The sequence below is a fragment of the Melopsittacus undulatus genome, chromosome 3 (assembly GCF_012275295.1).
Source record: "Melopsittacus undulatus isolate bMelUnd1 chromosome 3, bMelUnd1.mat.Z, whole genome shotgun sequence".
Classification (NCBI taxonomy): domain Eukaryota; kingdom Metazoa; phylum Chordata; class Aves; order Psittaciformes; family Psittaculidae; genus Melopsittacus; species Melopsittacus undulatus.
This window is the reverse complement of record NC_047529.1, coordinates 100,250,695-100,263,666: the sequence shown is the minus strand read 5'-3', so window position 1 is coordinate 100,263,666 and position 12,972 is coordinate 100,250,695. Positions and strand designations below refer to the sequence as shown.

The 12,972-nt window shown below is 35.9% G+C and overlaps 1 protein-coding gene across 1 annotated transcript in view; it reads right to left on the bottom strand.

Moving 5' to 3' along the window:
- DNAH8 (dynein axonemal heavy chain 8) overlaps positions 1–12,972 on the bottom strand; it is a 138,785-nt gene that overhangs the window by 76,884 nt on the left and 48,929 nt on the right. The window contains 11 exon segments of the mRNA XM_034060769.1: positions 1,253–1,425; positions 2,507–2,731; positions 4,177–4,338; positions 4,622–4,726; positions 5,298–5,400; positions 5,544–5,707; positions 5,815–5,968; positions 6,321–6,520; positions 7,353–7,593; positions 9,149–9,286; positions 10,589–10,689. Of these exon segments, the coding sequence (XP_033916660.1) occupies positions 1,253–1,425; positions 2,507–2,731; positions 4,177–4,338; positions 4,622–4,726; positions 5,298–5,400; positions 5,544–5,707; positions 5,815–5,968; positions 6,321–6,520; positions 7,353–7,593; positions 9,149–9,286; positions 10,589–10,689 (1,766 nt within the window).

Sequence of the window (12,972 nt, the reverse complement as noted above, 5' to 3'; positions counted from 1 at the left end):
CTGTTTTAGTTACATGGTCTTAGCTATGGTTTTCATTCATTGTAAGATATGGTACAATAGTGCTAAAGGAATTAAATGACAAAGTTTCTATACAAATGATAGAGTATCTTCACTCTCAAATCACTCAACGTACACTGAATGCATTTCTAACTGAAGTATTTCTGGATTTAAATCTATAACTGAACAGACTTTAATAACTAGTTCATTCAGTTTAGCTTGAATAGTTACATTATGCCAAACTGGCACTGAAGGAAACTTGATGTTTTCTAACCAATAAGAAATTTTAAAGTGACATAAACTTTTCAATTCTACAGTTCATTTCGGGTCAAGGCAAATTTTGGGGTGGAATTTAACATTTTGCATCAAAAAAATAGTTGATGGCAGTACAGCTCACTGCAGAAATGTACTGAACTTTCCATAATGTCCCAGTAGCAGTCCTACCTCTTCTGGAGAAATAAAGGTGTTCGAAAAGCTATATACATATTCCATATAGGTAGCAAAGTGAATGATTTCTGGTTCTTGAGGAGATCTTTTTGCAAGTGAATTATCTTTTGACCTTCCATTTTCCCATTTGGTCAAAAGTGACACCTCAAGAAAGGAATAAATGGAGGAAGCATTTTGTCTAGGAAGGAGCCAAGAAATTCCCAAGAGGAAAAACAAAAAAAATATTCTTACTGTTAAGCTATATTTGAAACAAAATTAATGGTTGTTTCCTCGCTTGACTGCAGAAGAATGGCAGGTGAATGCATACATCTGGGACTTTATCAACATCAAAATTCATATGGACAAACTGAAACTTTTTCCAAGTATTATTAAGAGAGCAGACACTAATTGTCTTAGACTTTCAAAAATGTCATATTTACAGAATCCTTTATTGCAGAGTTTGAAACATTTGACCTAATCTTTTATTCAGTATAGAAATACTGCTAAACTATATATTACTACATATATATGTTATATATGTTACTTTATATATATAAAGTTACTACATAACTTTAAAATTGTTAATTTCTGTTATTATAACTTTTTTTAAGATGGGCAGTCAGAAAACTTTTCTAGGAATGGCTAAGTGCACAAATTAGTGACAGTCTATTTTAGCTTTTCCAAAAGAGAATGATTAAGCAAATGTATGAGATTTTCGTGAATGACCTAGCCCACACAGGACATAATTCAGAATGTACCTGTGTGATTGAAGGTAATATATACACTACATATTTTAAAAGTATTCATCTTTTATAATTGTTTTTCTAACCTGTCTGTAAGAGGTGTTATAACCAGACGATCAGTGCAACCCAGAAATTCATTTTGGTAAACAAAATCAACATCTGTAATGGATACTATTACATGATCAAAATCCTCTTTAAAGTAGAATCTAGACTGCTTTAACCATTCAAAATCAGTTGGTGATGTGATGTGCATTTTTACCTTAAAAGAAAGTAAATAAATGTTTATGTTAGAACTGAGCATCCATGTTTATTGTCTTAGATAACCGCATGAAAATAATGAATAAAGAATAACATCACTCAGGTTAAAGTTCCAACATAAGGAAACTGAAATACATATAAGCATCTCATAATATTTTCAGATGTAGAGTAAACTGGTATTAAAAAGCATCCTGATTACTTAATCTGATCATCAGAATATATGGTTTTGTTAATCAAATAAATCTTACATTGCTTTGGTAGTGCAGCTCACCCTCCAAGTTAAATTAACAGCACATTGCTAACCCCACCAAACACATTGGAACAAAGGGCATGATGAAGGAAGGAACTGGCTGAGGCATGGGAAGCAAATGGTTTAGGATCTAATCATCTTGTGTCATCAGCAGTAAAAAATATGAGAGAGGTAGTGTTGAGGGAAGGCATTCCTCAAAGGATAAAGGAACATAAACAATTTAGCACAGTCTAAAAACTTCAAGTACGGGATTGGCATTATCTGCTGATTTTAGCAGGGTATTTTGCTTGCCTGTCTTCTACATATTCTCATTACGAACCAGAAGAGGAATCACAATATCTTGCTCTCAGAAGAAGCAGGAGAGACAGAAAGAATAAACTAGCAGATATGGATCAATGCTGCTATCATTGCTGTAACTCTAGAATAGGTAAAGTACAGCCTAGTGCCACCTATTGAGATGTAACAAGTCATGAGGAAATTATGATGATAAAGCTACAAACCCTCAGCAGGCTTTTAGTTCTGCAAGTCAAAGCAACATTAGAGTTTTTCAAAGAAATGGCATACTAAAAAGTTTTTCTTCTTTTATCTATCAAAACAATTGTGAAGGAAGAAGTGGAAAACTGAAATCTTCTGAAAAAAAGTGTAAAAATTTGGAGCAAATATTTGGATTGCAGTATTGATGGATTGTATTTTAGTTTAAGTAAAAATGTACTATTTTTAGTGTGATAAGATTATTGACGTCTGTGTCTTACAAACACATGCATATATGTGTAACTGAAGTTACCCCATCTAAGAGAAAATATTACAACAGAAATCAAAATCTATAACTTACCAAACCATCAAAAATATCACGCTGATGCACATGAATGGTAATAAGCGTTTCATATTTCACTCTGTCATACTTGGAAAGATCAAGTGTTGTCTGGCTAATCAACATATTTAGAATCTCAAGAAATCTCATGTTGGTTATTTGCATGATTTTTCTGTCCTCTTTAGCATTCTGTAGAGCTTCTTCTGAATCATTTGTCCACAACATCTGAATTCCCAGTAACCCAACCTACAAATTTAATAAGTGGAAAAACAAAACAAAACAAAGCCCACAGGAATCACATGTTGAACAATAGCCTTATTACAGAAGACTTCAGTGTAACAGGAAGTTATATAAATAAAAATAAAGAACGGTGTAGACAGTCCTAAACTATCGCTATATCCAGCATGACGCTGCTTCACCACAATACTGTGTCTGAGTTAATGGCTCTGCTGTGATACTGGAAACTCCTGAGAAAACATTACAAAACTTTTAAGAAAATTTGTCATATACTGAGATACACACAAATTTAGGATGATTCTCAGCTTCACTTCAAATCCCTCAGTGTACTGCAGCATCACAAACATAAACAGGTCCCAGACTGTAGGGAGAAGTCCTTCTGAAAATTTCCCATTGCCAATTTTCAGCTAATTACAGAACATTTAAAAAAAATATGCCATCCATTTCTACTGAATATGGGATGGATTGCTATCTTTCTAATATGTCATGACTGCAGAGCAGTCTAGAGCACATTCAACTCAAGTTATTTGACCTCCAAATAAATCTAGAGTTAAAGGGTGTTGCATGTAAACTACAGTCTCAGATTGATTTCAATTTACAATACTCATGACAAACCAGGATCAATGAGAACTGTATCAATACCTTTTTTACCCCACACTTCTGCGTTGACAAAGCACTAAGACCTAAAAATTTGACTCACTCACTCTTTCTACTTTTCTATCTCCCCATACTTGTAGTCAGTAGACTGACATAATTTATGTATTTATAATTTAGATTTTAAGATAATTATATTAAATATTTTAGCATACTGTTTGGTTGGGGTTTTTTTAATTGGCAATGTATTGGCCAGTTTTAATATTTGCAGAATTTCTATTAAAAAATTCTACACCCACTACTGTATTTATAAGCAAATTACAATCACAATTTGTACAGGATGGGGAATAATTCATTACTTGCTAATGAAATATATGAATTATCAAGAAGATGGAGGTGTTTCTAGGCAAACTAGAATCCTTCAAAATAAGCTTTTACAAGACTGCATTTTCATAGTGACAAGTATATGAACTACAAGGTAAACCTTGTACATGACAAACAATCATAATCATAGCTCTTGCAATCTGAAGTTATGAGAACTAAATCAGTCTGCACAAGACATTTTATTTGCATTTGAAAGTGGTTCAATATCCAGAACAGAACAGAAAATATAAGCTCTACTTTATATTCTTCATGAGAAGGAAAAAGTAATTTTAAAGTAGATTACAAGAAAAATACTATGCTATATATAGGGTACCAATACTAAAGTGATTAAGGATTGGCCTTCTACTGAATAGATCCTTAACATTGTTTCCATTATGAAAACTTCCTCCCACAGACAATCCTATATGCTCTGTACGTCCCACCTCCCAATACACACAAACCCAGCCTGCATACAAATATACATCCTGTAATCTTACCTGTGCTGGGAATTGATTAATAAAATTCAGCAAGTGATATCCTGGGTCACTAATTTGGTAAAATGCCTTCCTAATTATGCCATGCAACGACATCTTCTGCACATGCAATAAATCCTGCAACCAAAGTTCTACGGGTCCTTTTGCAATCACTGGAGTGTCGAGCTGAAAAGTTAATAGAAGTAAAAAGTACAGACTAGAACACAGGTACCAAACTAACAAAGAATGTTAGTTACCAAATAGCCACTAAATATCTATTCAAGACAATTATAGATTTCATAAAAATACTAGAAATTAATTTAACAAAGGACTATTACACTTTTGTTACACTAATCCTTAAAATACTAATTTTCAATTAAGAATAATTGAAAATATATACTTTTATGTTCAATGATAGAATTATTTATCTATTAACAACATTTCTGGAAAAAAATATTCAAAGAATTACTGGAATTTTTTCTCCTTCTCTTGATATGACTGCCAGCATGCGATCATAATCCTTCTTGTGAAATTCTACTTCATTTATATTGTCAGATATGGAAGGAAGATGCGGCTGTAAGGATAATTCAGAAGTCATTCAGTGTAAATACATAAAATTAGCAAAAAAAAAGAAAAAATCACAGACATGGTTATCCTGCAAAGATTCATCTGAATCTACAGATGGATTTCAGGCCATCTACTCACAACAATAACAGTAATCATTGCGTAGGATTTTATCTTCATTGCAGTTTTTTAGTTTCCAGAGGCGATCTAGCAGAACAGAGATCGCATATTGCGCGAGATCAACTATTTTATCTCAATCAACCCTCAGTTACAATCCAGACTAGCTAGACAAATTTTCCAATATGCAAAGAAGAAAGGGCTCATAGTGCCCCTTCTCTTATTTAGTTGTGAAAGGAATCAACAGAAAAGCACTTGATGGAACCATATTCTAAGTGTTCCGAATTCTGAAGATTTTTTAAAATTACAAATATTGATTTCACATTTTGCTAAAGGCTAAAGAGGAAGCAGTGAAAACTTTTCTCAAGCAAAGTTTATACAAAGAAAATGGGGTAACATTTTAATTTATTATATGGTTTTACCTTTTTTTTTGTTATAAGCAGAAGAGATCACAAAGGTCATACCTGAATTGTATGAGAATCACTTGCTTGTCCAAGAATTTCAAGAAGTACAGGATCAGAAACAAAAAAGAATCTAGGAAACAGTAGCCTTTTCTTCTCTAAATATCTTTAAAATAGAATAAGATTTTTATTAGAATATTTCAGGTCTTCAATTTTTTTCTACATAAGGGTGAAAGATTGAAATACAATTAATATTTCATATAAACTATTTCCAATATAATAATGCACTAAAAATTAAGCAATTCATACCCTGTAAGTGATTTCTGACATACTTCCAACTGTTCATGTAAATAAGGCAGAAGTTGCTGCATAGTCTCATCTCCAACACAGCATTCTACTACATTTGGGATTTCATGAGCTCGTTGCATTATTCTTATCCATGATTTGTCAATATTCTGAAAACGCTTTGCTTCCTATACATAGCAAAAAAAAAAATAGTACTTTTACAGCATAACCTGTTGGAAATTATTACACAGACAGCTTTTAATACACAGTAATAGGCAAACATTGTAAAGTTTACCTGGGGTAACTGTTTTGCAATATCTCCTCCTATAAAAACAGCTTCAAGATAAACCCAGAGGTTCTGCACAACCAGCCATTCTTCAATTATGTCTGTAGAGCTGCTTAGTTTATAAACCCAGCTCTGAATGTCCTTTTTAAATGGAGCATTGTATCTAAAGCAGGAAGAAAAGCAGAAATTATTTCATTCTAAATAGAGCTATTATAAAATAAATACTTATAATGGTGAAAACACCAAACCCAAACAACACTTGTTTCACCTAGAGCAAGAAAAATCTCCTGGCAAGCTTCTACCAGCTTGATTACATTAAAGCATATGGAGACAATAGTTTGTTACCAACACACGGAAGTCTTCCACTTGAGTTAAGTTTTCCATTAGATGTAAAATTCTTTTCATTAAAAAATAACGTTTTATTCAAAACATTGCTGCTAATTTAGTCCAATAATACTACAGTTGCTACACCAGTGTATTTCTGAAAATACCATACACAATACATTTAAAAGTACCTATTGGTCAGTAAAGAGCCAAGAATCATTAAACTATCCTCCATTAACGTTATAATTTCTGATGATTCAGTTCCCTTCAACATTAACTCTCCTCTCCCCTTGAATTGTGAGAAGCTCAGAACTTGGCTATCCCAAATCTCAGCTACTTGAGAAAGTTTTGCTTCTATATCCTTTTCCTTTGTAGCAGATATGCATATATCCTGTAAAGAGAAAACCATTTTTTACAACCTCCAATCTTTAGAAATTAAATATTTCCTATTACTACACAACTAGTAATAGAATATTTAAAACAACATACTAATTTTATTAAATAGTACAGAAATGTGTTGCACAATTACAGACACATACTACTAATTTTACAGCTAAATTACATTTTTTGGGTAACTGAAAAAAACACACTTGGAAATGCATGGACGTACCACTTCTTTGGCTTCTTATTTTTTTATTTCTTTGTAATGACATTTCTGAATCATCATTTCTACAAGGTTTAGAGACTCATCACCAGGTGACCTCTCAGTCTTATCACATTTCAATTTATAGAATCACAGAATCCAAGAATAGTTTGGGTTGGAAAAGTAAATAAAGATATGGATAAGTAATCATATTATATATTAATAAACATGGAACCTTTCTCTAAAATTTATGATTTATTTACAAATTGTTAAAGCAACTACAGAGTTAAAAAAATAGATGACCAGGATCATTAAAAGTTTTGTTTGATATTTTGGGGTTTTGGTTTGGTTGTTCCCCCCCACAACCCCTTTAAAAAGGGTGAAAAATCTTATAGAAAATAGGGCCAGGAAGAATGTGGAAAGACCATGTCCAAAGATTCCGGTTGCTACCTCTGTCGTTCATATGGGTAAGAACTGCTACATAAATTACAAATTATTTTAAACTACTGTGGCTGACTGAGTGTCAAGAACTTTAGCAAAGTAAAATACATTTTTAAAAAAGGTGATAATATTATTAGTATTCATGTTATTTTTACTGACAATATAAAATGAACAAGGAGGTAACAATGTATGTGCCTACCTCAATATCATCTTTATTTTTAAGAATTGGTGCTTCCATGATGTTTCGAAGGCAAAAGGTATCAGATTCTACATCAAATTGATGTCCTGTTGTTTCAGCAATACGATCCCAGTGTCTTTGCTTCATTGCTTTGTTGGTCATCATTTCCAACAGAGGACAAGACTCACTAAAACTATCAATTTTTTCCTTGAGATCTAAAAATGCTTGCCAGTGTTTCAGTGCTTTCGGCAGTCTATGACACCTGCAGTTGAGTTTAATTGATACAGTAGCAAATGACTCTTTTATCAAAATCAGAATTGCTTAAACATTTTAACAAACAAAACATAATATTTAACAGTTTCAGCCACTGATATGTTCTTTCCAAATAACAGATTGCATTAAAACATAGCTTACCTGCTGCTTTTCATCACAAACTCTTTATGGGCAAACAAAAAACCAAAGCAAAATCAGTTAAATTTCACATATGCAATCCTTGTGCAAATCTAATACTTACTTCAATTTACAATTCCAGTAATACACATGGCATATATTAACATATTACTTTGGAGATATATGTAATAATAAGAAAGAGATGACCACCTTCTCGTCTACTTTTGCTAGTGGTCCTGAAACTATTCTCTAAGAAAATGAACATATAGTTCTAATGTGGAAAAACCCAGCAAAACACTTAGACAAATAATCATGTCTTTGACCACACTTTTACAGAGCCTACACACTAAAAAGCAATTCTGAAGCAGCTGACCCATCACAAGAATGTCCTTTATGTAATTTATATGTACTTATACATATATAATTAATGTAATGTTAAGTATATTCTTTGGAGGAAAAGTAATGAAGTCTGGCTCATATTTCCCTTGGGTTTGCATCATTTGTCACTTGGTCTCTACCTCCCACTGATATAGTTTCATATTTTCTTCATATCAGGTACAGTACAGCAGTCTGTGTCTGGTTTCAAACTATGTTGGTGCTGTGTGGTTGCCAACAGATTCGTGTTGATTAGCTCCCTGGTTGCTGTCTAACAACATGCTTTAATACTTGCCTTGCTTTCCCTGAGAGGGGAAAGTACTTTGTGTCTGACTTGGACTACTGTGAAGTTTTGACTTTTCTAAAACCGATAGGCCTTTTTTCTGTTTGCAGCCATTCTTTTCATTCATTAGTAAAAAGCTAATGTCAGGTTCAATGATTTGTGACACAGTAAATACACGCAGCAAAGAGGAAGATTTTGAACAACATGCTGTAGGCTCCAGAGCTGGGAGCCCTGCTACTGAGTCTAATGAATCAGGAGATAACATTTTACACAGAGATACTGCCAGTAAGGTGTCAGCATTACTGCAATATTAAACATTTTTACAAATCCAGATTATTTAAGACACTCAGCATTGTCATACATTGGAAATGGCAGAAAAGTTTTTTAAAAAGGATAAAATAGTCTAAGAAACTCAGAAATGCTGTTCTTGCATTCAGGACTTAAAGATGAATGGGTTAATCCTCCTACTTGAAGAACACACCACTTACAAATAAACTTTCAGGTCTCCTAACCCTTTGGCTGATTTAGCCAAGACAACAGATGACTGACTCTTCAACTGATCATATGCCCTTCAGTTATCAGAACTGTAGGTAAAAGGCTGATTAACTAAAAATATAGTGTTATTCCACTCTACCTTGAAGAATCTTATTACATTATGACAAATGTTATTCATGGAAGTTTTGCATTTTAAATAGATCTAATAGCTTTACTGAAGTCACCTAAATTTTAATGCATCTAACATTAGTTATAATTAATATTATGAACATACCTGTTTTGAAAATCTAGAAGTTCAGCATTAATTTTTTCAATATCTACATCTGTCCAAAGTATCTCATAATAACCTTTGATACTGTTTATTACAGTATCATATAACCCATACAACTTCTGAAGCAAGCCTAACTCCTTCCTGGAAAAGAAAAATCAAAACAATTCAATAATGTCAGTCAGTAATTCAGATATCTCACAACAGTTAAACAAAAGGTATATGCAATAATACTACAAAAATAGAGGTAGATCAATTAGATTATTTTTCTTAATGTAGACAAGAACACTTTGTTAATAAAATCCACAAAAAAAAGAACAGGTAGCTGTGCTAAGGACCTAATACCACACTAAATATATGAGGGAGAAGTTTTGCTTTAGTCTAGTTCTATAAAACTTCTACTCATCCAAAAGGAACCTAGTTTACATACTCTGAGCTGGCTCTTCAGTGCAAAGCAGAGCATGGCAAGTGGGGAGTATTTGACGGCACTACTCTCTGAATCTAAATTAAAATGCTGATCTAAAAACATCCAGAAGGGGTTATATCCTCATCTGCTGTGAATCACCATCAAACAATTAAATGGCTGTTGCAAAAACTTTAGAATCTGATTGTCATTTGTACACCTTTTCAAAAACTTTAGTCTTTCATAAAGTGATACATGGACTTGCTCTTGCCTTTTTCTTGTTTGTTCTTTGTATCATAACTTAATACTGAATACTATTGTCATGGTTTGAGCATGTTTTGAGGGTGGTTTTGTTCAGGGTTTTTTCCAGCCAGGGGGAGTCCAGGAGGAAGGAGAGACAGGACACCTGACCCAGGCTAGCCAATGAGGTATTCCATACCATAGCACGTGATGCCCAGGATGTATACTGGGAAGGAGAAAGCTGGAGGGGTAGGGCTCTGGAGAAAAATGGAGGAGGGAGCACATGGTGCTCGGCCGGGCAGGGTGGAGTGAGTTATGGGTCGGTGGCTGGTGGGGTGTTGTATTCTTTTCACTTGCTGTTTGCTGTATCATTATTATTTGTAGTAGTGAATGGCAGTAGGGGTTTTGTGTTATGCCTTAGCAATTAAACCGTTCTTATCTCAATCCGTGGGGGCTACATTCTTTGGATTCTCCTTCCTAACTCTCCGGGAGTTGGGGGACTTGGTTTAAACCACGACATCTACTCATCTACTTATATATATTTATATTTATACATTTCTAGGACATAGTATTCTGCTCCTTTGTATAATTTTTACATGTAGTAACATATTCCTGATGGTTCTGTTACCATAACAAACAAAATCATATTTATTGGCAAATTAATTAGACATCTAAAATATTTTTTTTTATTTAATTTAAGGCAATGGAAACATTCCATATTGTTATATTTCCCTCTTTGGTGTACCCTAAGCCTTTCTAACATACTTAATAAACACCTAAGACAGCTGCATTTCCACATTTACCTCACTTTATGCAAAACTGGATACTCTGTGACAGGCAATCCAAACAACTGTTCACCAGATGAGTATGTGATAAACTTTCTCCACAGGTCATCAAAGTTAGCCTGATAAAATTAGATTTAATACAGACAAAATGAACAAATGTTTGTAAGATGTTTTAATTTAATCTTGTCTAATAATACACCATTTAACAGTTCTAAATTTGTCTTAATTCCATTAGAAGTGAATGTAATAGAAAATATTTTAGACCTAAAATCTTGAACAGTTCTCATGTAATGTCATACTCAAACCTATATACTGAATTCAAATAGTGAAAGTTTATATAAGAAGCAAAGAATTTGAAGAAGCATTTTATAAAAATGGGATGTGAAATGAATCAAGGGGAAAAAAAAATCATCAGATGGCAAAATATACAGCCTGAAAAAAAAGCATTGAAGAGGGCCAAAAAATAAAGTTGTTTTCAAAATATAACTACTGTTCCAAGGGTATGTTCATCACAGAAAAATGGAATAATGAATGATTTTGCCGGTTAGTACCCATAAGTACAAAGCATTCTTTTGACCAAACACTGCAAATTTAACCAAAATCATTCAACTTTCAGTACATATTAGATGCATCAGAAGGTGTAAGGACCTTTTGTAATTTACTTTCATGTCATGGTTTGAGCATGTTTTGAGGGTGTTTTTTGTTCAAGGTTTTTTCCAGCCAAGGGGAGTCCAGGAGGAAGGAGAGACAGGACACCTGACCCAGGCTAGGCAATGAGGTATTCCATACCATAGCACGTGATGCCCAGGAGGCATACTGGGAAAGAGAAGGCTGGAGGGGTGGGGGCTCTGGAGGAAAATGGAGGAGGGAGCACATGGTGCTCGGCCAGGCAGGGTGGAGTGAGTTATGGGTCGGTGGCTGGTGGGGTGTTGTATTCTTTTCACTTGCTGTTTGCTGTATCATTATTATTTGTAGTAGTAAATGGCAGTAGGGGTTTTGTGTTATGCCTTAGCAATTAAACCGTTCTTATCTCAATCCGTGGGGGCTACATTCTTTGGATTCTCCTTCCTAACTCTCCGGGAGTAGGGGGACTTGGTTTAAACCACGACATTTTTTGGCGCCCAACGTGGGGCACGAGGGTTTGAGATAAGAACAGATCTGAGCGGATTTATGGTCTCTTGTCACAATGCTGATTTATTGGCTCTTAGAGGTTTTTCTCTGGATCTCGATGTTTCGGGATTTTGCCGGGTACTTTGTGTATGGATTGGATGTGTTTGAGGCTTGGGCTAAAGCTTTTGTTTCACTGTACTTTGTGTCGGAGGCTTGTAATACGGTGGGGCTCCGGCAGCAGGGGGGGATGGACGTGGCCGTGGACTTGGACTTGTACCAGGCCGTCCCGCTGCTCTTCGCCGTCCTTGTCCTTATCCTCGTCGTCGTCTGTGTGGAGCTGCGTGAAGCCAGGAAGGAGCGGCCCCGGGAGCTGCCGGCAGCTGAGGCTGCCAGGGAGAGCGGCACGGGGAGCCAAACGGCTGTGGCAGAGCAGCAGGAGCAGGCAGGGGAGGAGCGGAGCAGGGCGGTAGCTGAGTAGCAGGATCAGGCAGAGGAGGAACCGAGTCCTGCCGCCGTCCCGAACCCCGCAGCGGCCGAGAATATTCCCCGGAAGTCACCCGCCGACCCCCAGCAGGATACAGGAGACCAGGCAGCACTTCCCAGCAAGGCAGAGGAGGAAGATCTGGACTCGGGAGAAGAGAAGCTGATAGTGGGAGAGCTGGCAAGCACGGCAGCTACATCAGCCCCAGTGACAAGTGCAGCAGCATCATTTGAGAGTTCTGACGGTTTTGAATGGCTTTTGGGTGCCCTTGGGACCTGCCTGCTGATTGTAATGGTGATCGGCATGTTGGCACACACACAGAGTGTGTTCTACCCACGGCCATTTTGTCTGATCCCAAAAGTTAAGCAGAGTCAGGTTTGGGTCTTGTCTAGGGTTAGACAAGGATATAGGAGCACCAGGAGACTGTCCCCAAGTCTGGACAGTCATGAGTGGCAGGGCATGTGGGACAGTATAGCCGGGTATCTGATCCACTGGGCCCCTCCAGTGCTTTGGAAGCATTGGAGGTGGAAGGCAGCTGTATGGAGTCCCCAGCAGCAAGCTGTAGAACTGCTGAAGGGGACGGTGAATGATTTTGAGCCTGGTGGGCCCAGATACTTCAGGCCATCAGTCCAGAGATGCAACATAGAGATGTCTCATGATCGAGGGGTGGACTTAAGAGTGATGGTGTATTGGAAATGTGAGATCTGGGCATGACGTGAATGGTATGGAATAAGGGGTGGATAATGTCATGGTTTGAGCATGTTTTGAGGGTGTTTTTTGTTCAAGGTTTTTTCCAGCCAAGGGGAGTCCA